Below are 26,423 nucleotides of genomic sequence, written 5' to 3'. Positions count from 1 at the left end.
GTAGAAATCAAAAAGAGAACTTGGTTATCCGCAAAATAAACTTAAAGTCTCGAAAAAAACCGCGCGACTGTATGGTTTTTTAAATAGACATCTGCCTTCTATTTTTCATTACGCGAATATTCGCAACGGGATCACTAAATTTATTCCGAAGAAAAAGTTTAATATTTTGAACATCGGTTTTTTGACTTGCCATTTTTTTTTTCTTTAAAAGTTACACAAAATTATTTTACTAACTAGCAATAATAAACTCTTAGAAACTAATAAATTTTTATCAATGTAATATAAATTTTATATCGGCTTTTAAATGATTTAGCAAAAGAATGCAAAATGTTTTGGATTTGTATATTATATTAGAATAAAATTTCTGGCAATGACGTTAAATCCAATGCCGACAACACGCTTCGAATGATTGTGCAGTTTGGAAAGTTTTTTCTTTTTTAGAGTTCATTGGAAGTTTTAGTTTGTATTTTTTGTAGTTGTTCTTCATCAGTTTTAAACCATGTTAATTACTTTGAAAACTCTAAAACAACAGACTTTCAAAATAGAAGTGGATGAATCGGAGTTGGTATGTAGGCTTAAATCATTCTATTTTGATGACTTGACGGATGGTACAAAATAAATACATTTAACTGCCGTGTCTCTTTAATCCCAAGCACCCCCCGAATTAATTTGTATTTTATATTTGAGATCATTTAACAGAAATGAAATGTTAAACTAATTATTTTGGGGGGTTTAGTGAATTGAATTTGTTGTTGTGAGTTATCACTTTTAAATATTTTCAGTTAAAGTAGCATAATTAATGCAATTCGATTACAAATGTTCTTTTTTTGTCTCTTATCTTAATCGCTTAATTTATAGCTTCTGTTATACAAACCAGGTTTCTATAAGTGTGTACAATGTTTAATTTAGTTATTCGTTAGCATTTTTTTTTCAATATTTTGTACTTGGTAGAAAACCCCAGTAAACTCATATCAAGGTAAGTAAAATTTGTACTGCTGAAAGTTTTATAAATAGAGCCCGGTTATAGTTAGATATCTATAGATTTCATACTCTTTCTTGTTGAAATTAAATATTGTACTTATAAGCTATGTCTGTCATTAAACTAGCTATGTTAAATCTAGTTTTTGTCTGAATTGTACTTGCTTTCCAAGAGCATGGTTTTCGGTTTTTTGGCATGTGTTAAAAAAAACTGTTTTAACCATAAATATGACCATTATGTCAAAAACTTAAAAATTTGTATTGGTGTATTCATATTAAACTTGTGTTGCATTGTAGTGTTTTCAGGGTTGGGTTTTTGACGTCAAAGACTGATTTGTGACAAAAACTTATAAAAAACCTGGGTCAAGTTCCGTTGTTGTCATTGGGGACATTTTATTAGATATTAAAGATATTAAAAACAACCAACCTCCATTAATGACCATTTTACTTGGGAACAGAAAGTGGTGACTCCCTAAAGTTTTCACTATACTATTACAGGGTTGGCAAGGTTTAAGACAGAATGGATTAATCCACGGTTTAAACCGTCCTGTCCAAGACCCCTTTGTCCAAAACTGTCTTAAACTGTCCAAAACCCTTTGACTCAATTTATGTCACAATTTTATCTGAACAATATTTAAGAGGCAAAATAAACATAAAACTAATAACATATTGATAATTAAATCTACTACAGAATATTTGTTTTTAAAAGTATAATGTTTTATTATTATTGTTTGACTCTTCAAATTAACATTAAACAAAGGAAGATTAATCAGTAATCAAGTTCAATTGGTCCTCTCATTCAATAGTACATAACTGAAGTTGGACCTTGCCATACAGGTTAAGCTATTAGGGACTAAGTGCATAGTTAGTCATAAGCAGNCATTATATCCAGGGTTGGGTTTTTGCCGTCAAAAACTGGTTTTTGACATGACAGTGGTAAAAACAGTGTTTTTACCGGTAAAAACCGTCAAAAACCTACTGTTTTCTTTAATTTATGGCATATAGCGGACAATATATTATTTTCACATAATTGCCTTTATAAATGAATGTAGCTATTGATTTTGCAACTATATACATGTATTCTTATAGAAGGATATACATTCATATAGAAATATTGTTACATACTTATTGAAAATAGTGATACTTATTTTTATTATTATAGCTTGATTTGCAAAGGATTCAAAATTTTTCGCTTCTTAATTGTTAGAAGTAAACAAATAAACAAAAAAGCTTGGAGCTATTAACAAATTCAAGAATTAAAAAGAAGAATTTAAAATTTGGCATTTCTTAAATATTAGAAATAAGCTAAACAAAACTTTCAAAACTTGTAGCCCCAGTGGCAGAATTGGAGCGACACGGCGACATTGTCGCTGAGTGTTACAGAGTTCTTGCAGAAAGATTTTTCTTTTGAAAAGCAAAAAAAAATTTAATTTTCTTTTCTACAGAAAAATTTACACGTAATATTTGAATCATGCATTTAAGCAATCACTTTTTGACGCTTTCGATTTACGCCGTACGATACTATCATAAATCGGTGTAATGTTTCGATTGTATTTTTGGCAGTTAGGAATATTGATTTTCATGTGGTTTTTAAATATCCCGATATATTTCAAGCAATATGGAACATTCGAATCGTGCGTTTGAGTATTTACTTTTTAAGGTAATAATTGTGTCGAATTTTTGACAGCTATTACTATTGATTTCTCCTTAGTTTTTAAATCCGATATTTTTAATATAATATTATTAAGTGCAACAATCTAATCTTGAAGCGAACCACGCATTTGAGGAGTCCGATTCACATGATTCTTTCTTTTGCCAAATAGTATGAAGGACTTTATGGTTTTTAATTATTTTTTTTATTGTGATGGGTATTTACAAAATTCGAAGAGGGAAATAATGTGTGCGCTTACCCCCCTCCCCCTCAATAAAATTCAAGAATATCACCATAATATTAGAATAAAAAACTATTACATGTTCATTTAAAAAATATATATATTATGTTTTTTATTATAAACACAGAGCTTTTATTATTTCAAATTAGTAATATATATGCTTGTTATTATTAAAAGTTCTTGCAGAAAAATATTAGTGCTAAAGAGTTTTGTCGCAGAAAGCTCGGAAAATTCTGCCACAGGGCTTGTAGCTACTAACTAACTCTAAGTCAAGAATGACTTGACATTCTTCAGTAATGTAATATGCCAAACAAAATGATGCTCGGAAATGTTGAAAATTTTGTTTAGTATCCTAATATTTTACTTCTAATAGTATGTTTTAATATAATCATGTTGGGAAAATGCAAGAATCTGTTCTTAAATATCTTTTAACAACTTTTTTTCTAATTTTATTGCCTAAAATGAATTAATTTTAAATTACAAGCAGTTAAACTCAAATAAAAATAGTTTTACCAAAACTATGGGTTTTTGACATGACGGTAAAAACCGTCATGTGTCAAAAACTTGCCAACCCTAGAAATATTAGACCCTGAGATTAGTGATGTGGCCGAATACTTACTTTTTAAAAATTTGTCTTTTGATTGTAATTTTGTAATTAAAGTAATTCTCAAATTTTAAATTAAGAATGAAATAAATATTAAAAAAATTGCTTTTTTATTCTTTGTATATTTAAAAAAAAATTTAACAACTTGATTTATTTTTTGTAATAATTTAAATATCTTGATGCCAATAACAAGGCAATATGGCTTTTATAAATCTAAGTAATTAATAATAGCATATTTTAGTTGTAGTTATACTTGTAATATATATGCTATTTTATTTAAAATAGGAACTCATTACTGCTGTTAAATGTATTCTTAACTTTCTTTTTTGTCAGAAAAATTATTAAAACCCCGAAAATTAAGCTTGTTAAGTAACTTGTTTCTCTAAGTATCAAGACATCCATTAAATGGATAATTAATGTTTTACATTTATAATAAAAAATTATATAATCATATATTTCTAGTGCTATTATTGATAAATAGATATAATTAAGGGAATCACAAATACATTTTAATTGCCGATTCAGATAGTATTCACACTTCTCAGGGGTCTGTCTAGGTTTTTCTGAGAGGTACCTATTTTGTGAAAATTTAGGCATGATTTGTGAAAAATTAAAAATTATATTTATAAATCAACACAAAAATATGGTAAAAATATGGATTTATCGTTGCTTAAGGGATACAAAAATAAAATTTTAAGAAAAAGTATGTTGTGAAACTACCGTTTTTCCTAAAGTTGAATTTGTGAAGGTACCGCTAAACGGTAGTAAATTCAGCCTGGACAGATCCCTGCTTCTATTTAACAAACTATATATATTTGTATTTAATGTAAAAGATTCCAATGCTTGTTTAAATACATATGATGATAAATTTGCAACAAGAAAACGTTTTTATTTGTGTAACATTATTAAATACACTTATGTATTATGCAACTTAAATAGAGTAATTGTTAGATTTTCTAATAATTAATGCAGTGAAATATAACTCTGCAATATTCATGATTATATATACTTTAAAAGCACATTTAAAAAAATATCTTTCTTTATTATTATGAATTTATTCAGCCGAATAACTTCAGTATTCGGCTAGGCTGAATATTCGGCAAAAGGGCCGAAAACCGAATAGTGGACGAATATTCGTTACATCCCTACTGAGAATTTTTTGCACTCCTGCTTATAAGTACATGAATATTAATTGTGACTATATATATTCCCTCATAAGTAGACTAATTATATAATTTACAAAAAATTTACATGTTTGTTTAAATGAGTTAATAATTTTTTAAATCAATCATCTCAAGGGTTGTATTATAGTAACCTATAGGGCCACATTGTGAACCCCCTAATAAACCTATAATTATTTCCTCTGGTGGGGTACACTAGTACCCGGTAATATAATATGTGGTACAATTTGAATATTATGAGTCAATATTAAGGAGAGATATAGGGCCATGTTGTAATACAGATTATTTATTACAGATTATTTACTTATTACTATCAATATTTAGTACACTGTTATTCGAATCAATTTCTTAATTACATGTTATTTTATTGTTATATTATGTCAAATTTCTAGTCTATGCAGCTCAGCCAAAATAATATTTTTGAATTTTGCTCTTATTCATACATAAATGAAACTGAAAAATTAACTTGGGGTGCACAGGGCTATTTTCTTGTAATCACATGCTAAGGGAAAGAAGTCAAAACGGGAAGAAATGGAAATTAATTTTACAAATAACAGTGTTTTCAGTACAGAAAAAAAATGGGAGAGAATTTCTCACACTTTCTCAAAAATAGGGTGAGATTTCTAAAAATTACAAAAAAAAAACACGAATAGACTTGGAAAAAAATTATTTCTTTAATTATAATACATTTTTAACATCTTCTAATTGAATATTTTTGCTGCATCATCAAATGGAAAATGTTCGATATCTACTTTTTCATCAGCTATTACATTTATTTGGCTGAAAAATATCCGTATTTGTTTCGTTTTGACCTTTCTACCGACATTCGTTTCATTTTCATTTGTCCGTTATGGAGTAGAAGATGTCGCCTTAACAGGGTATTTATCCATCTTACATTCATTCACAAAAAATGTAAGCGTCTTACATGAAGAAACCTTACCTACGGTGAACACGCGGTTGCAGAGAAATGTGTTCTGAAAGGGGTTCCGTGGTTCGGGGGTGTGATGTTCTGCTCTGCGCATCGATTCTGAACAATACTGGTAAATAGGGAAGCTAGATAACAAGGACCAATGTTCAAAATAATGAAAGATCAAGGAAGTTAAACGGATTTTATTCAAAATGGCAAAAGACGAAATTTTTTCCAAAATTCGTTCCTTTTGAAATTGATCAATAGAGTGTGCGAACTTCTCATTTTTTATTGCGAGAAAAGGAAAAAATATGCGAGATTCTCGCGTTCTCGCGCTGTAGTGAAAACACTGCAAATAATGAAGATAATGGTTTTTTATTTTTATTATCAATAATTAAAAAATTAACAGATTGGATAATTTGCACTTTTTCCTCATTTTTATTTAAATTATTTAATATTTTCTATATCAAAATTAGGATTTTTGACAGTAATCGTCAAAACAAAAAGTTAAAATTATTCAAACTCATAATTGATCAATCACTTGTAATTTTATATGTATGTTTATTTATAAATACTTCATATTTATAATAGCTAATAATTATCCTTGCCACAAAATTTTGAGTTTTTGGTACTTGTCAAAAACTTCTCAACCCTGGTTTAGGTCAAAGATTAAATATATTTCTTATACAATTTAACAAATGATAAAAAGAAATGTTTTAGAGAATAAAGCCTTTTATTGTAGGCAATATTTTGAAATTTGAACCTGTACATAAGAACAAAATATCTGCTGAAGAAGTTTTCTAGTTATAAAGTTGCATTAAAGAACTTAAGATATCTAGAAGAAGAAAAATACTTATTTAAATAATTGTTTGTTGTAAATACCTTATCTTTCTTATAATTGAGGTTATGAAAAGACAAAGTATGAAACTTAAGTTTCCACCTTGCTGTAAATTCGATTTATCAGCAGGGGCCTTTTCAGGCCAAATTTACTACTGTTTAACGGTACCTTCACAAAATACTTTTTCTTAAATTTTACTTTGTATCCCGTAAGAAATGATAAATCTATATTTTTGCGTGGATTTTTTAATATTTTTATTTTTCACAAATTATGTCTAAATTTTCACAAAATAGGTGGGTACTTGTCAGAAAAACCTGGACAGACCCCTGATCAGAATCCTTCCCCTTTAATTGTATTAAAGTGTAAGTTTTTTAAATTAATTTCTTTTTTCAACCAATATTATTTACAAATTAGTCCTATATTATAATTTTTATTAGGTATAAATAAACAGTTAAAAAGCTTAAAATTTATTATAAGTCAGTTCAGAAACTGCTAGGTTATGAAAGCTTACCAATAATGTTTCAAATATTTTACTAAAAAATATTTAACATGCATTATGGTTTTGTTAATGAAACCTTTTAGTGTATTTCATGTGTTAGAAAAATTACTTAAAAAAAAAAACAAATTTTTCTAAATTGTTTTAGAATTTGTCTGAAAAAGTATTTTTTCCTTATTTCATTAGCGAGAAAGTTATTTTTTTATGAGCAATGAATTGAGCGATTCAGAGTTGCATCCTCTTTTAGGAAATGAACTAAAAATATTCTCACTCTTAAAGACTGCTCTAAGGTTTAGGTTTTAGAAACACTGGCTGTTTTGACTATGACTAGTTATACTGTGCTTGTGACAATTTTAGTCTATCTATATTTTTGATCATTGTGCTCTTCAACCAGATTATGTGACCAGGCATGCTTCATACTCAGGGTTGCGTACTTTCTATGCTTTTTGAAAAATTTTCTTTTATTAGTAGTTAAGTTTGTTTTAATATGTGATTCATTGTTTTGTAAATTTGATTTAAAGTTATAATTATTCAAAAATTCATGTGAAATGCCACTTTATTTAAGCTCTTTTGCTTAGGTTTTTTAAATGCTAGAAAAAGTCTTTAAGTCAGGAATGAATAACCTGCGGCCCGTCAACTGCTGATAAACTACCTGCAAAGGCTTGTGACCATGATGGAATTTTTTTTTTCAGAAATAAAAAAAAATTTAGTCATTTATTTGAGTATCACTTTTTGAAAACAATTTGCATGTGTTCTATTCTAAATCTATGTTTCTCGATCACTTTTTCTAAGAAATTCAACTTGTTTTTTTTTTTAAATAAATAAAAGCATTTTCACTGTGATGCAGGAATTTCGAGTTTGATCAATCACTTTTCGACTAGCTTTATTTTTCCAATTTTATTGTAAGCATGAATAAGGCTTCAGTCTCTTTTTTTTTTTTTTTTTCCTAGTAATCAATTTTCAAGTGGTTTTTGAAATCTTGATACGTTTATTATGACTTGTGAGTTAAAAATCACATTTAATTGAACACTTTTTGTTGGGCTTTATTTGTATCAATTTCATCATAAATTTAAATTTTTGTATATATATATATATATAGCAATAACTGCTTTTATGTATATATAAGCAGTTATTGCTATGCTTTTCTTTTGCCGATTTAATCATAAATCCAAGTTTAATTATTTTTTTACAGTTTTTGCTTTGCATTCCCATGTGATTTTAAAAATTCAGATTTTTATTGCAACACACAAATTTAAAGCATGCATTTAAATAATAACTTGTCATGTTTTATTCGTGCCAATTTCATCATAACAATTATTGCGATGTTTTTCCGTGTTATCTTCACGATTCTGTTATTACGACACATGAGTTTTTTATCGCACATTTAATTAATCACTTTTTTATTCTATTTATTTGTGCATATTTCATCTTAAATATGAGTTATGTTTCTCTCTTTTTTTTTCTACTGTAAGCGCTGTGCATTTGTACCTCATATTTAGAGTCCCAATATTTTTATACAATGTTACTGCAACCTGAAATTTGAAAACTAGAGAAGAACTCTAATTTGTAATTTTTTTTTTTTTTAATAGCTTAGGTGATTTTTTTTTTGAGTAAAAGTGAAAAAGAAAACAATTCCTATTTAAAATTCATAAAAGGTTTATTAATTCAAGAAATAGAAATATCTGAAATATAGTACTAAATAAATATTGAATCTTATTTTGTACATAATAGTTTTGTTTAAACCCTATAAGTTATCTTTAATTAAAATCAGGGTTCATTGATTTAAATCAGCTTGATTTNTCTGATTTAAATCAAAAAAATCCGATTTAAATCAAAAAAATCTGATTCTTTTGATTTTTTTTAAAAAAATCAAAAAAATCACGAACCCTGATTAAAATATGTTTTTTTACACTTTCATTCTGTGAGCATCTAGTACTTTGAACACTAACGTTTATATGAAAAATATATTTGCCGCTGACTTGGCTTAATATGCTTGTGGCCCTTCGTTAGTTAATCTGTTGTGCAAGTGCCCCTTCACTCAAAAAGGTTGTGCACCCTCTGCTCTAATTCTAGTTTTTAATTGCGAACCTCTGTATAAAATATTTTGCAAAAAAAGTGGTAGCTGGCATAACACTGTGTTAATGAGACCGTTAGTTTATCTTTTTTATTTAATTGTATTATATTACGTGAAAATGTCTATCAAAAAAATATTTTCACCTTATATTTATTTATGAGAAAGTTATTTTCAACTTAGCAGAAATATAATTGTTTTGCTTATAGGTTAGAACATTTAAAGAAAAAATTGAAGCTCACAAGGGCGGTGAATTTCCAGCCAACTGTCAGAAATTAATATATGCAGGTAATAAAATTTTTGGCATTTGAATTTTTTGCTATTTATTAAACTGTCAATGTCATGTTTTAATATTAGTAATGCTACATCTTTTGCCCAACTTCTTAATTTTTATCAAAAAAATTTATCTATAAATAATTTACATATTTATTTAAGAAAAATTAGGATTTCATAAGTCTCTCTATTTAAAAATAATTATTATAATAGGTTATATATTTTATGAAAAAAAGTAAATATAAAAATTTCGATAAAAAGTTTATATTGAAAAGTTATAACTTTATTTTACTACATTAAATTTTATTTATTTAAATTTCAGCTGATCTTACAGTAGTTATTCCAAAACAATTGTATTGATCATTAAAAGATTCTTTTTCCAGTTTCTTACAATGTTCTAGAAGAAATAGGTTTCTTCTGGAAATGATCCTTATATTTATTACTATCATTATTTACAGTAACTGATATTTAAGTTTAAATAAATATATAACTAATACTTGTTGCTGTAAATGAAACAAAAAAAAATTTTAATATTTCTTTTAAAATAGATAATAAAGTTTTAAACATTGACCAAACAATTTAAACAACTTTCTAACTGATAAATAATAAACAATAAATACTTTTTACTAGTTCAATTATATCTCAACTTAAGACAAATTTTCTGTTTATTTGGTTATTCTAAAGTTCCTGCGGATTTTCCACTTCTACTTTTTTTCTCCAGTTTTATTAATGTCCTGGAAGAAATATAGTTTGTCTAAGCTAAGAAGTCCTCCCGCCACAAAGTCTGAGGTTGCCTGGTGCTACGGAAACAAGAATGGCACATTTTAGAGAGGGTAGCTTCACTCTAGGACTAACACAATAGACCGAAGAAAATGATTCCCTTCCTCTCGCCGACCCGAGAGGAAACTACTCCAAAACAGTATCCCCGCACCCGAACTTGAAATAGTTATACCTTGTTACTATAGTCACCACCACAGATCCAGACAATGTCTAGGGGAGTTCTTATTTTAGACAAACTATAGGTTTCTTCTTGAAGAATGCTGAACACTGGTCTATATTTTTTCTTTGTTGAACAATTATATTTAAATTAAAAGATATTGGACATTTTTAATTATCTATTATCTCATCATCTTTCTGTGTATTAATCTCATCTTCTTTCAGGCAAAATTCTAAGTGATGACACAAAAATTGGAGAATATGATATTGATGAAAAGAAATTTGTTGTTATTATGGTAACAAAGGTAAGTTAAGATATTTTTTAAAAAAATAATAAATTTAAAGATTTTTCATTGATTTATATTATTTGTTTATTTGGAACATGCAATAGGTGGGTGTATTATGATTTTTCTCATTGCTCCTTTCTTTATCATTTTCTTGTGTATTTTTCATTCACTCTCTTGTTTTAATGACCTTTCATTGTTGTATTGTTTGTTTTTATTGTTGAGATTTTTTATCGGGTTTTTCTTATTAAACAATAATTGCGCATTCTTCAATTCTAGCCTCAAAACTCTCCTCAAGAAGAAAGTACGTCTGCAGGTGCCACAGCAGCTGTTGCTGCTGCTAAACCTGCTAGTCAAACTCCTGCAAAAGCCCCAACTCCTAAGGAAAACCCTGAAGCTTCTGCAGTAGAATCAAAACCTGCTGAAGCAAAAGGTGAAGAAACAGCTGAGCCAAAAGAATCGACTGAAAGTTCAGATACCAGGTTTAAAAAAATTATTTTGATTAATTAATTTTAAATTTTTATATGTTTTGTTCAATATATCTTTCGTGGAAGAATCTGTATATACAGTGAAACCTCCTGTTATGGAAACTCCTGCTAAACGTACGTCTCACAATACAGACATATTTTTAATACCATGGAATCTTTTATGCATAAACCATTATATACATTCTCCGCAAAACAGACGCTCCCATAACCGAAACTGGACACTACTTTTTTCTAAATTTGAAAAGAAAAAAAAAGAACTATTTCTTCTTTAAGTTGCATTGAATGCAACTTTTCACCACTTTTAAAACATGTAAATTTCTTGCCTTATCCATAACTAAAAATATTGTTAAGCTATTTCACTACTAAAGAATCAATCTTTCTCTTGTCACTTTCCTTTATCCTTGTAAAAAGAAAGAGAGAGAAAATGATACTGCTCTCCTGAAATAATTCGGACACCAGCATTTTTTGATCTTTTCATCTGGACCACACCCCTCAAGTTGAAATGATGACTTAAATGCTCCTAATGCTTCTTCCCCATTGAAAATTTCTTTAATTTTCTTATCAATTTGAAGACTGTATTTAACACAACACAGCTGGATAAAAAAGAGAACAGAAATATAATCTTTGATGTGTTCATATAAACTAAACGATTATTCAGACATTTGATAGGTGATCAATTGTGAATAATCAACTCCATAGGTCCTCATGATTTAACTGTGAATCATGGGAGGTTTACTTTCAAGAAGGTATTAACCATGTTCTCTATCAATGTAAAGGGATGTAAACTTAATAAAAACAGACTTAGGATTGAAAGCTTCTATTCGGTATCATACGTCTGACTTGAGTATATATGCTAATAGGTAAATTATATTCATTAATCTGTAGCTACGTCTAGAATTATGTATTTATATCAAACTTCTTTTTATATTCTTTTTTATCTTTCTTAAAGTTTAAATAAATATCCTTGTAGATAGTTATTGAAAATTATTTAATTATTTCTACATCTAGTAATTGTTACAAATCTATTACTACATTTTTTGGCATAGGGTGTTCAAAAACATTATTTTCCATTTGTAATTTACTGTTGGTCCCTCACTCCTCTAAAACTTCATTGACATGTATAAAAAATCGCATGATCCAAACACTTCTGATGTTATAAAATATTTCATTATGTATTTCTGTAGATGTATGAAAAAATTTACTATTATGGAAGTGTTTCCATTATTCTGTCCAACCCCTGTATATATATGAATGATCTAACTATTCAATGTTTGTAATTTTTTATTTTCAACTGTATTTTCCGTTTCAGCCTTCCCAGTGTAAATGTTGAAGCATTAAATATATCTGCAGCTGAATCTGCTCTTCTTCTTGGTGCAGATTATGAGCGGACGGTTTCTCAAATAATGGAGATGGGGTACGAAAGAGATGATGTTGAGCGTGCACTTAGAGCAAGTTTTAACAATCCAGATCGAGCTGTGGAATATTTACTTTCGGTATGTGTTTTTAAGCATTTTCGTTTATTAGGCACAGGGTTCTTCCTTTGATCTGCGATTTCCCCTGACTTATCTCTTCTTTTTTTTTTTTACAACAACTGATTTCCATACAGATTCCAAAATTGTTAAGGATTTGTTCTATTATCCTGGACAACCATCCATGAGTAGTATAAAGTGATTGAGGTACCTTAGCTATTCTAACTCATTTGTTCCAAAATTTTTAATACTGTTAAATGATGTTATAAATAAAAATAAAAAATTATTAGATTTTTATAAAAGTTTATTAGGTAGAATTTGGGACTATTGTATACTACTTTACTATTTTTAGAAAATTAAATTGAATTTTATATTATTTGATTTAAAATTTGAATTATTTCACCAAAAAATATATTTCTTGCTGATAAAACTAATAAAAAAGTATTTAATTGCATTTGAATAAATTATTTCATTCTGATTAAAAAGATTAGTAGTAATCAAATTTCAATTTTAATCCTTATATTCTCCTTGTGAAAAGTTATTCAAATTAAAAGTAGTACCATTTTGAAACAATGGAAGTAGTTATTTGAAGTGAAAAATACTGAATATATTTATAAAAAATAGTTCTTTTATTTAATATAATTATTTTAAACTGTAATTTCTATTATGGTTTAATTGTTGACTTAGAAATAATGTTCCTGAAGTTTTAGTTACCCGTGTTAAGTTCAACTGTTTTTAAAACTGCAGTGGCATTTCTGTACATATCTTAGGATGACTAAAATTGACCACAGTACTAAAAACTTCCATTATGCTCTTTTCAAAATTATTTCTCAAACAAAAGGATCTTAATTTTGCCATTTATATATTTCATATTTAAATGAATAGTTTATTTTGTAGATCTTAGTTAATGAATTTGTTGCACACAATATTGACTGCAGTCTTGATTATTTTATGAATGTATTATTTTAATTTTATTTCTCATAAATCTCTTATTTTTCTCTGTAATTTCCTGTCTGATATTGAAGGTTTGTAGAGATAATCTTGGTATGTGGTCAATTGTTCTTAAAATAATCTCTCAACAAATTTATATGTAGCTGATTATTTTAATTAACTTAATACTATTTTTTAAGAATTTATTACATTACAACCCTTTATTATATTTCAGTAGTATTACACAACATGAATAAATTTTTCCCCTCACATAATTCTGCAGTAACTGGAAATCGTGTGCTGTTTGATTTGAAGTTAACTTATTTTAACTTTTATCAAAGTATCTTGCAAAATTATAGTTGTCAATTTGATAAACATTAGAAATTTTTTTTAAAGAAATGTGTAAAACTTAATTTACTAATGCATTTGGATTTGTTTGGTGTTGAAAAAGAAGAAAATGTTTGCTTATCTTAATCTTGCGTTCCTTCTGCATTGATTGATTCAGTTGTAACCTGTTAGTATTGATAACTTATGAAGTTATTTTTTCATCAATGGTAAAAAAAAAAAAAAAAATTTGTAAATTAGTGATTTATATGACAAAGTACATGTCCAAATATTTGACAGGCGATAAAGTCTTGTATTCTGTTTAACCTGGTATTTGGTAAGAGGGTGAATTACATACTATTCTGTGCAACCTATTAAAGTTTGAAAAAGTTTAATTTTTGTATTCCTTGTTTAAGGTTGCTATTTCCTTTTAATTTCTTGCTAGAGTTTCAGATTACTTTTCATTAACAACTTTTGTATTTGTGATTGACTTTAGGGTATGATTCCTAGTGAGAATGCTGAGCCTGCAGAAGAATCACAGGGTGAAAGTCAGCCTAGTACTATCCAAATTCCTGCTGGTAATGAAGGTATGTTTTGCTTTTAACATTTCCAATGATTTTTAAACTTTATTAATATTTCTTTTTCTTTGCATTGAAAAAAAAAATTTTAAGATGTATAAAATTTAGTATATATATAAAAATGTTTCCATTTAATTGTTGTCCCGCAGTGGACTGATCGTTAAGACACGGTTCCCAGCAGATCACCGAAGTCAAGCATCATTGGCTTCGGTCAGTGTGCGGGTGGGTGACCACTTGTATCAGTGTGCGTAGGGACCGAGGGTGTGCTCTATTGGTCCTCGTTAAACTGTTCTACCTTAAAGTGCTCAACTTCGTGTGCAGGTCGTCGAGCTACTGAAGCGGGGGTGCCATCCCCTCCGCAGAGGATCAAAATTGTGATGGCATGTCTTCGGATCATCCTCTGGGATGTTTCCCAGACCGTCGCCAATAGCCCATTGTGCAGCTCTAGTGCTACGTAAATTAACAACATTTAATTGTTTCAAAAAAAGATTATTTTCTGAAATAAAAGTTTACGTTTATACCTAGAAAAATTATGTATAATTAAGCTTTCCTGCATCTTTTAATTAAAAAATCAATTATCTAAAAGAATCATATTAAAATATTTTTAATTTAAAAATTATTTCTTTAAGAAAAAATTTCAACTGGTTAAGTTTTTCAATGCTAATTCATTTTTTAAAAATTTTAGATTGTAATTTTGTTTTCAATAAACTGATATTATTTAACAATAAAATATAGAGATTTAAATTGTCATACTAAAATTATAATAATTAAATTATAAGCAAAATACTGTAAAGCAACCAATATGTGAAGTAAAAAAATGTAACATTTATATTTGAGAGCTTGCAAGTTTTATTCAAAATAAAAACAAATTGAAAATGCATTTTAAAATGTTCATGAATAATTACGAAATTTTCTATTCGAATGTTTAAAAAGCTTGAAAGTTGTGTATGCCCCCAATCCAATATTTTTAAAAAAAATTATGTAATTAATCATTAATTTGAAAGAGATTTCATAATTAGTGAATAAAAATCGAAAGTTTTTTTTGGTTTTCTAAGGAAATTATAATTAAGTTATATAATTTTGTGATTCGGTATGTAAACATGATATCTGTATTANGCATACCATGCACCTTTTTTTACCCCTCCTGAAATCTCCTGAATTCTTGTTAGGGAAACTCCTGAATGTTAATTTTGCTAGGTTGGCACGTCTGCTAATGAGTACTAGACAACAAAATTTGATTATCAAAATTAATATTCTATTTGCAATTGTGAATACTGTGTGTGATTTGTAGTATTATACAATATATCGTGTTTTCACAATATTTAAAAAGTTGTTTAAAATTTTAATACAGTATGACCTCGAAAATCCGGAAATCTCTAAAATCCGGACTCATACGTCCAGTTCCTCAGAAAAAAATTTCAAAAGAAAAAAATTTAAAAAAATCGCTTAGAATAAAAATTTTAATGCAAAACCACAACTCTTCTCCAACAATGACGCAGTAGATGAAGAGGTAGACGTGGGGTGTGAATGAAAGCTCATAGCTGATAAGGAAATTCCAGTCATACTTATCAGCTCTGTATGGATAACAAAGAATATAAAGGGAAATCCCCTCCTCCTGAAGGGGAATCCCACAACTCTTTTGCAACAATGAAGCAGTAGATGAAGAGGTAGAGGTGGGGAATGAATGAAAGCTCATAGCAGATAAGGAAATTCCAGTCATTCTTATCAGTTCTGTATAAATAACAAAGAATACAAAAGGGAATCCCCTCAGAAGGAGGAATTCTTCCATCTCCTTGTTTTCCCTCCTTGTGATGAAAGAAAACTGGTTCTTTCTTAACCTTGAAGATTAGGAAGCAGGGACAAGTTCTTTCATCCCCCAACAAAAAAGGATTAGTATCAGCTGGTACAGTCTAGTCTAGAAGCATCTGTTTCGGTTATAAGTTGAAATTCAGCTCGCGTTTTAAGCATATATTTTTAGTTTTAATTGCTAATATTATGTTATCTAAACGATCGATTGTGGGGGAAATATGACGAAAGTTTGATTTTTAATGTCTTTTATTTATTATTTAAAGAGTATATTTATGTTAAAATTGACGTCGGAGGTCTACACACGCGTGATTAATCGCGAAATCGGCCTGGCAAATTCGAAACTTCGATAATTCTATCAATTCAAGTAAGGTATCTAAAATTCGGAAATCCGTACCTTCCAAACTCCCCAGCAGTCCGGATTTTCGAGGTTGCACTGTATTGATATTTCTTTACCAAGAGTTTTTCTATTTTTTCCACTTTGGTTGGGGGGGAAAAATTTCTTTAAGGGGGAGAACTGTGGAGGTGGCTTACCATCCCTGATTGTGCCCAAATTAAAATCATTGATTTTTCAAATTTCATCTTATTTATGAAGGACAATTATATATTCTTTATCTTTAAAAAATAGTTCTGTTCATAGACAATTAAGCAAATATTACAGAATTGCTATTGTGTGAATTAAAATAAGCTATTATTTTTTCTTGATAGTTATGCTTAATTTTTCTTTTAATATTTTTAAAGTATAATATGCTACACTCAATGTAATGTGTAGTGGGGGAAAAAATTGGTTTTTAATAGTTGCTTAAAAAAATTAAAGATAGTTTTATATTTTTAATTTTATTAGCAGTTTTCAGATATTTCTTATTATAGTTATACTATAAGAAAAATGTTTAAGTAAAGCATTGTTAATTGTAACAGATATTAAATTTCATTTCAGCTGAACCTTTAGCATTTCTTAGAACTCAACCCCAGTTTCAGCAAATGCGTCAAGTGATACAACATAATCCTCAGTTACTAAATGTTGTACTGCAGCAAATAGGACAAAACAATCCACAACTACTATTATTAATATCTCAAAATCAAGAGGCCTTTGTACGAATGTTAAATGAGCCTGCTGCGAGTGGTGGGCAATCTAGCAATACTGCTGCTCCTGCAAGTGGGGGTGGTGGAGGAGGAGGAAGTGGTAGTGCTGCTGCTGCAACTGCTGCTGCTGCTGCTCTTAGTGGAGCTGGCGGAATAACTTTTGAACCTACCATTGGTGGTGGCCAAGTAGCTTCAGTTCAAGTTTCTCCGCAAGATAGAGAAGCCATTGAAAGAGTAAGAAGATGGTTTAGTGTTCCTTACATTTTCATGAAATTCTCTTGTCTGTGTATTATAGTATTGTGTATGCTATTTAAAGGTTGTATTGAAATCCTATTGTTTAATAGACTAAAAATATGTTCTTTACGTTAAGGATGCATAATTTTTTATGGGTTTTACTTTTTATTTAATTCTTAAAAGCTTTTCCATTCTATGTTCACAATCTACGAAAAATTATTCTTTTTCCAACTATTGCAGTATTTCACAATTTTTTTCTTCTGTTGAATAAAACAGAACAAAAAGCACATAATTAAGAAGAGGAGTTATAAAATTTTCTTTAATTAATATAAGTCTAATTTTAAATAAATATATTTTTTAACCTTTTTTCCCCTATAATTTGTCATATTTGTAATATTTTTTTTAAAAAAATAGTCCATTTTCGACATTGCAAAGAAAAGGGATTTTTCAAAAGATAAACGTTTTTCATTTTATGTAGCTTTTCTACTATTTATTTTAAAATATTTTTTATAATTAATGTAAGGTTAATAAAGGATATATTTAAATGTTTATGCATGTACAAGTGGATTACAACCTAGAAACATTTAAAAAAATCTTTCATGAGCCTTTTTGAAATTTTAAATGTTTTAATTTTTTATTACATTTAACTAGTAAGTTGTCCTGTTTTAACATCTACATACATATTTCTTCAATCTTTCTGTACCTCTTTTTAAATTATTTCCGGCTGTAGCCACTCATATAAAGGAAGTCTATATGAGTAAAATAAAATCATGTACATGTTTGGTGAACTTAGGTCGTTTAGGTCTCTTTAATAAATAGGTATCTTGTGAAAACCGGAGAAAAGAAACCTTAGTTGAAACGAGAGTGTAATTTATTCTCTAGTTTATATCTGGTAGAGACTGGGGTGCAGGTGCCTAATCCTTCATAGCAATGTACATCATGCTAATCAGGCATATTCTTGAATATGAATTTCCAGTACCTCTCCTTCCGAACTTCTTAAATTAGATCATGTTCAATCAAGTGCAGCTGCATCATCACAGGCTTAAGAAACAGCTGCCTGAATGCTGTAGCGCTTAATAAGAATGATTTACCTCCCTTAAGTCTTCTAAGAGAATCAAACGTGGTAAAATACTTCAAACTAAAGTGATGAAAATCAAAATTGAACCTCTGCCTATTTATCTGAATGAAAAAACAGTCAAAGATTAAAAAAGAGCAGCCCTTTCGGTCAGAGGTATAATATAAAGGTCTTTAACAATCCTGTTGAATTTTCTTCTCTGAAGCCATATGTGTGTCTGCTTGAATGCTGATCACAATTTTTCTTTCATTTTGAGCTTTGGTATGTATTTGAGCTAATGCTTCTGGTGACATCTGGATCCTGACTTACAGTTGCAGTTCCTTACAAAACTTAAAGGATTAGAATCTGGTTACTAAGCGTGTAGGCACAGAAATAATCAAATTGAAATACCGCACCAAAACTGGAGTTGTCCTCTTACAATGGATCTCGTCACGTGTTGGTATGCCTGGTAATGAAGTCGCAGATAGCCTGGCTAAAAGGGGCACCATCTGACTACCTCATTATCTATCAAGATATTTTCTCTCTGAAGAAAAACTTCAATAAGCAACTAAGGTTAAAACCTCCTGTTCGCCACTGGTTTGACAGAAAAAAACCCTGGTGGTTCTCTAGAGTTCAAGGGTCAGTTTCATAATCCATCAATGCCCATTTAAAATAGAATTAAGGCTCAAAATCTTCTCAACATGTAGCAAGTAAAAATTGAAACCTGCTTCCCTGTCACACATCATTGATTGTCTGGAATTTTCCTTTGAGGACATTCTCTTTTGACCAATTTTGGTCTGTGACTTTGCCAAAGAGTTTGGACTCATGGGTTTGATATAGCTGAGGCTATATTGTGAAAGATTAGAAACAACAGCAAAACTTCTCATGAATGTTGCTAAATGCAAATTGGGGGGAAAACTTTTTATATCCAGTGCTTAGTTATATATATATCCCTATTAAAAGTCTGGCATAAATTATCTCAGAAATCTAAATTTATAGTGGCCCATTGGTTTTCAAAAAAGAAAAAAAGTATTTTGGAAAAGACATGTAAACAGACCAGTGACTAAATTTTTTTTTTCTACCCCTGTAATTATGTATTGTAAATTAATCAACTAAAATGAAAATTTTCTGCAGTGAACTTAGGTCGTTTAGGTCTCTTTAATAAATAGGTATCTTGTGAAAACCGGAGAAAAGAAACCTTAGTTGAAACGAGAGTGTAATTTATTCTCTAGTTTATATCTGGTAGAGACTGGGGTGCAGGTGCCTAATCCTTCATAGCAATGTACATCATGCTAATCAGGCATATTCTTGAATATGAATTTCCAGTACCTCTCCTTCCGAACTTCTTAAATTAGATCATGTTCAATCAAGTGCAGCTGCATCATCACAGGCTTAAGAAACAGCTGCCTGAATGCTGTAGCGCTTAATAAGAATGATTTACCTCCCTTAAGTCTTCTAAGAGAATCAAACGTGGTAAAATACTTCAAACTAAAGTGATGAAAATCAAAATTGAACCTCTGCCTATTTATCTGAATGAAAAAACAGTCAAAGATTAAAAAAGAGCAGCCCTTTCGGTCAGAGGTATAATATAAAGGTCTTTAACAATCCTGTTGAATTTTCTTCTCTGAAGCCATATGTGTGTCTGCTTGAATGCTGATCACAATTTTTCTTTCATTTTGAGCTTTGGTATGTATTTGAGCTAATGCTTCTGGTGACATCTGGATCCTGACTTACAGTTGCAGTTCCTTACAAAACTTAAAGGATTAGAATCTGGTTACTAAGCGTGTAGGCACAGAAATAATCAAATTGAAATACCGCACCAAAACTGGAGTTGTCCTCTTACAATGGATCTCGTCACATGTTGGTATGCCTGGTAATGAAGTCGCAGATAGCCTGGCTAAAAGGGGCACCATCTGACTACCTCATTATCTATCAAGATATTTTCTCTCTGAAGAAAAACTTCAATAGGCAACTAAGGTTAAAACCTCCTGTTCGCCACTGGTTTGACAGAAAAAAACCCTGGTGGTTCTCTAGAGTTCAAGGGTCAGTTTCATAATCCATCAATGCCCATTTAAAATAGAATTAAGGCTCAAAATCTTCTCAACATGTAGCAAGTAAAAATTGAAACCTGCTTCCCTGTCACACATCATTGATTGTCTGGAATTTTCCTTTGAGGACATTCTCTTTTGACCAATTTTGGTCTGTGACTTTGCCAAAGAGTTTGGACTCATGGGTTTGATATAGCTGAGGCTATATTGTGAAAGATTAGAAACAACAGCAAAACTTCTCATGAATGTTGCTAAATGCAAATTGGGGGGAAAACTTTTTATATCCAGTGCTTAGTTATATATATATCCCTATTAAAAGTCTGGCATAAATTATCTCAGAAATCTAAATTTATAGTGGCCCATTGGTTTTTGGAAAAGACATGTAAACAGACCAGTGACTAAATTTTTTTTTCTTTCTACCCCTGTAATTATGTATTGTAAATTAATCAACTAAAATGAAAATTTTCTGCAGTTTCTGAAAATTAAAATTTTGTTAATTGATGTAAAATTATAATTTTTCCTAATTTGTTTTTCAGTTAAAAGCCTTGGGATTTCCTGAATACATGGTAATTCAAGCTTATTATGCCTGTGACAAGAATGAAAATCTTGCTGCTAACTTCCTTTTGTCTCAAAACTTTGATGATTGATCTATATTACTTAATGTATTAACATCCAGCAGAATGAACATTGTTTTATACTTCTGTTATCTACTATTAAGTTGATGCATCTAGAACCTTTGAAAAAATTTACCAAATTATTATTATTAAACAAATTATTTTAATTTTGATGAAAATATTTTAAACTTGAAGATAGAGTACATTGGATCATTATATGATTGAATGCATATGTACATATTTCGTTTCTCGTTAAACATTATGTTAATTGATTTCATTACATAAAAAAATATTTTTTTGCTAACTGAAATAAAGTTTTGTTCTCGAATTTGCAAGCTCTGATACATTTTATTCAGACATTTTCAGCTTGCTTACTGCAATAAACTTGTTTTAAAGAAATTTCGTCTATGATTTCATTCTTAAAAAAAACTAATATTCTTGTTTGAATGTTAAGTACATAAATATTTGAGACGGTTTCAAGAAACTCTTTAAGAATAGTGGGTGGTCATTCCAGGGTCACTGAAAGTTTCTTTGTTGAAAAGAAACATTTACATTTCAATAGGGCAGTCAGTGCTGCACACTTTGCATTTTATTTCAAGAAAGGTCTTGAAATCAAAGCAATTTTATTTCAAAATAACATAGATATTCTGAAAGAGTTTGATGAATGTGCTGAACTGATTAGAGTGAAATTAGCAAAATAATTTTGTATTCCTGGTTCTCCTTTAAAAATTATTATCTATAAACGCAACAAATTAATTCAATCAATTTTTTTGTGTGTGCTATCAGCCTGCGAGACAAAATTATTTTTTTATTTTGAACTTAAATGTTTTAGCTTTATCGAAGGAATAAATTTCTGTACTCTAGATGTGAATTAAAGGCATATATTTTTTTTTTATAAAAAAAAACTACGATACTTAAATACTGTATAATATTAAAAATATAACTTTTTAAAAAATTTGATTTATAGAGAGGTATTAGTCCGATTTGGCTCTAATTTTGTACTTTTAAGATTCAAAATTTTTTCAGCTACTATTAAATAAAATAAATTTTTTTAAATATTTACCATAATTTATTTTTTGCATAAAATTTTCTCTAAACTAAACTTTGTAACTGTGTGCAAATATTTTTCAATTGGCATAAAAAGTTCTCGAGATATGGTGAAATGCGCAAAAAGAAATATTAACATTAGGTGGCTCAAATTGGGACCAAATTTTTTCAGATTCCGGCCATTCCTTATATTTTAGAGATCAGAAATTTTAATCCGTTGATAAAAAAGGTATGTTTATTCAGAGAAAATATCGTCTGACCTATTTTATTAGCATATTTGAAATCAACCCCTCGAACCATTAAAAACCTTGAACGTGGAAGTCTGATTATTAGTTCAAAGGTAAGTTTTTTTTCTACGAAACTAGCACTTTCTATTTCATGGCCCGGGATGGCTTGGCTGGTAGGGCGTGAGTTCAAAACATTTAGATTTGAATGTCTTATTAATAACGGTATATAAAATTTTAAAAGAATTCGTTTTGCCTACAACCACAAATCAATAATTTCAAATTATGTGTGTTATCATTATTTAGACATCTAAGATTTTGAGCGTTGAAGTAGCTTAATTTTTCGGAAACATTCTACCGCCTAGACTTTTCTCCGACTTATGTGTATGTTGGCATCCTTTAACTCTTCAAAATCCTGAAATGTCGGAGGACATACGTGGCAGCAGGAAAGTCATCAATCTACTGAACATGGGTGCCACTCTTCAGTCCTGGGGACTGAAATCAGTCTNTTCATCTTCTTTACTCGACGGCTTAAATCAGATTTCTGATGCATCGCCTGGAACGAAAGTCGCTGTATCGGCCTGCCGATACAGGCGTTAAATCGATAAGTCGCGATATATCGATTTATAGTCCAGTCCTAGTTACAAACCACTAGAAATGTAAAACAAATCCACAATCTTTTGAACAGCAAAGAGCTAAAGCATGTCGCTTCAGTTAGAATGTTCTGCCTCTGACTAAAATTTTCAATCGAAATTTCTTGCTCCGCAAAGGGTTTAACGAATGAGTCATACCATTTTTTTCTTCATTAAAGCACTTACAACAACGATTGTGGGTTAAACCCTTTTGCGCAATATTTGAATATAAAGGCAGAAAAGACTAATTCGCGATCATAACGCTCGAATACGCCATTTGAGGAGAAGATCGGTGTCTTGACCCTTCCCTCTCCTCCTCTTCTAAACATTTTTCGTGTCCCGTTGTAAAGACACAATTCTCAGTAAAACACCGAAGTCAAACATTACTGGCTGCGGTCCGCAACCGGATAGGTGACCACTTTGATCAGCCTGCGTAGGGACCGAGGGTGTGCGGTATCGGTCCTCGTTAAACAGTCTTATCGTAAAGTGCTCGACTTCGCTCGCAGATCGTCGGGCTACCATAACAGGGGAACCATCACCACTACAGAGGATCAAAATTGCGATGGCATGTCTTCAGATCATTCTTATGGAGGTTTCCCAGACCGTCGCCAATAGCTCAAGTGCGACGTAAATAAAGTACCTACCTACCTGATATTTTTCACATATAATTATCAAAAGTATTTTTTAAATTTTCTACGATTGTTTCTTTGATATCTATGCTAAATGTAGTTTTCAGCTCCATATAGTTTACAAACTTAGAAGGTTTCGATCTATTTGAAAATCAAGACAGAATCTAATGTACTTTCTTCTTCTTTGTCAGTTCTCGCGCAAATGGTGAAAGCATGTGAAGTGTTGCCATAAGTAGAGTATTCTGCTTTACGCCACCTATAGCCCGTTTCGATCACCAATAAATGATAAACGTTCAGTCTCATGGATAGATGGAGCAATTTTGGCAATGTATTCAAGAATTTGCTAATTCTGCTATCCTTAGTTACCAAACACCTAATTAACAACTTTCATTAATGGTAGATGCCTCTGGTACCTCTATTAGGGCTGTTTCAAATACAAATACTCCTGGTGGACCAAATCCCCTCAGCTTTTTCACCCTCAAGCTCTCATTAACTGAAAGAATATAGCACATATGATCGCGAATTACTAGTCGTTTACGTAACTATCGAGCCCATCCGACATAATCTCGAAGCTCAAAATTTCGTAATTTTTACAGATCAAGTAATCATCGTCCCTCGATTTGCGTATTTAAAAAGAACTTAAATTCAAGCTCATTATGCCAACTTCGACACCTAGATTTCATTGCTCACTTGAGCACTGATATACGGCATGTTGCCGGTTCTGACAACATAGTAGCAGACACACTTTCATGCGTAAGCTCCATTGATCTACCTCCACTTGATTTCCTAGGCACCGCTGATGTCCAAAGGAATGATGAAGAGTTGCTGAGACTACTCAACGAATGTAGAGACTCTAATACAACCTTACAGCTGCAGCCTATGAAATCAGATGGCCCACATCCAATACATTGTGACATTAACACAACAGCCACCCTTATGTGCAGTTCACCCTTATATGCCGAAAGACTTTAGACGAAGGTTTTTCACAATTTTTCACATCCCGATATTCATTCATCCAAGAAACTCGTTCTCTCACTGTTCATATGGCCATCTATAGCCAAAGCAAAGATGTTATGGAATGGACTCAATCATGTATAAGCTACCAGAAGAACAAAGACACCCGTTACTCCCAATCTGCTCTACAATCTTTCCCACTACCCTCTCAACGGTTCAACCATGTGTATATAGACCTTGTTGAACCACTTCCACTTTCTACTGGAAGCGAGTACCTTTTAACTTTCATGAATAGATTCACACGATGGCTAGAAACTATCCGGATATTACAGCAGAAACAGTAGCACGAGTGCTCGTCAGACAATGGTTTTCCAGGCATGATATACTTTCCATCATTACGATTCACGACAAACCCATCAATTAGAGAGCAACCAGTTTCATCAACTGTCACGAATGATTGGCGAGAATAACTGATTGCACCCTCATCGCTCTCGCTGGACGCCTAGTAGATTATTGGAACAGTGACTTAAGTCAGTGTGTCGAGAGAGGGGCAGACTCGGCCTTCCCGGTGTTCACAAGTGGAAGTGTGACTTGTGCGTCACGGTATTAGAGGAAAGTACTAGGCTTTCAATGACGGTTTGATTCTAAAGGACCCTAGAACGTCAGTACGAAATGAGCGATGCGAAGGGTAGAGCAGGCCTCCTGAGCTCGGTGAAAAGGGAAGCCAGTGCGCGATGACGGCCAACCAGGGAGGCATTTTGGTTTGCAGTACAAAATGCGGCATTCCCGACGCGGTGGCTAGTGAAATCCTCCAAGAACGTGGGTCCAAATGGGAGCCAGTGCATTTTCGGTCCCTAAGTCGGACTATGACTGACGCCAGCCAAAAAGGTAGAGCCCAAGCAAAGGGGGTGAAAAACTACCTCTCCAAGGTGGATGCCTCAGAGAAACGAATGGAGTGGACCAGCTGTCCAGTAGACGTGCTGACGCTCACTTCGACACAGTGAAAATGGACGGGACTGCCAGTAGTCGTTAAAGGCAGCGTTGATAATACCGAGCCCGTCAGCCCGGTATGGTTAGTGCAGATGCGGCGTAGTTCGAGCACCCCCTTGAAACGAGGGGGTGGGACATTTCATGCTGGCGTCCTCACACGGCTTAAGAGCTGTCTCGAATGATTGGAACTACTAGAGCGGGTACCACCAACGCCTCCTGTAACTGAAAGCCTCCACATGGTTTTTTATGGGTAGTCCGATCAGACCACTGTGTGGGATATCCATTTACTGAACGAGTCATTTAATACAGAATATAGTTAAAATAAGAAAGTGGTAGCAAATATATGACTGAAAATTTATTCTATTTATGAATATTATTGGTTTGCCTTCTTCACTTGTCAACCACTACAGATTCAATTCTCAAATATATAAGATAAATTTCTCTCAATTACTTTATAAAAGGTTTTAGGTTCATGCGCACAACTGGTTCACTTCTTTAACAGTCTGCGCGGACTACTTATAAAAGACCATGTGGAGGCTTCTTGATGTAGGAGGTGACAGTACCACACTATACCGTCCTTCCAGCAATGGACTTTTTGAATGGCTTCCACAGAGTCTTGAAACAAGGTCAGAAATTTCATTCTAATGTAAAATGGTCTGAATCTCTTGCACTTGTTCTTTTCGGTCTCATATCTGCTTTAAAAGACCTCGGATGCACAGGTACGGAACTCGTCCATGGAACCCCTTGCGATTTTTTTTGCTACTGTATAGGCAATGCGTCCCCCCAGATCACGAAGTAATCGGAAATCAACATCGTAAGAGGTTCCGAGGGATGGAGAGCGAAAGCGAGCATTTTTTAG

At 31.1% G+C, this 26,423-nt stretch overlaps 1 protein-coding gene across 1 annotated transcript; it reads left to right on the top strand.

Annotated features, from left to right (window-relative positions):
• On the top strand, positions 1–21,487 carry LOC107447243 (UV excision repair protein Rad23). Its single transcript, XM_016062109.3, has 8 exons — positions 1–565; positions 9,177–9,255; positions 10,402–10,481; positions 10,740–10,942; positions 12,258–12,441; positions 14,168–14,258; positions 16,993–17,372; positions 21,011–21,487. Exons 1-8 carry the CDS (start codon positions 500–502, stop codon positions 21,119–21,121), a joined length of 1,194 nt encoding a protein of 397 aa, XP_015917595.1. The 5' UTR covers positions 1–499; the 3' UTR covers positions 21,122–21,487.
• Positions 21,488–26,423: the final 4,936 nt, after the last annotated feature.

The sequence above is a fragment of the Parasteatoda tepidariorum genome, chromosome 9 (genome assembly GCF_043381705.1).
Source record: "Parasteatoda tepidariorum isolate YZ-2023 chromosome 9, CAS_Ptep_4.0, whole genome shotgun sequence".
NCBI lineage: Eukaryota > Metazoa > Arthropoda > Arachnida > Araneae > Theridiidae > Parasteatoda > Parasteatoda tepidariorum.
This window is presented reverse-complemented; position numbering and strand designations above follow the sequence as displayed.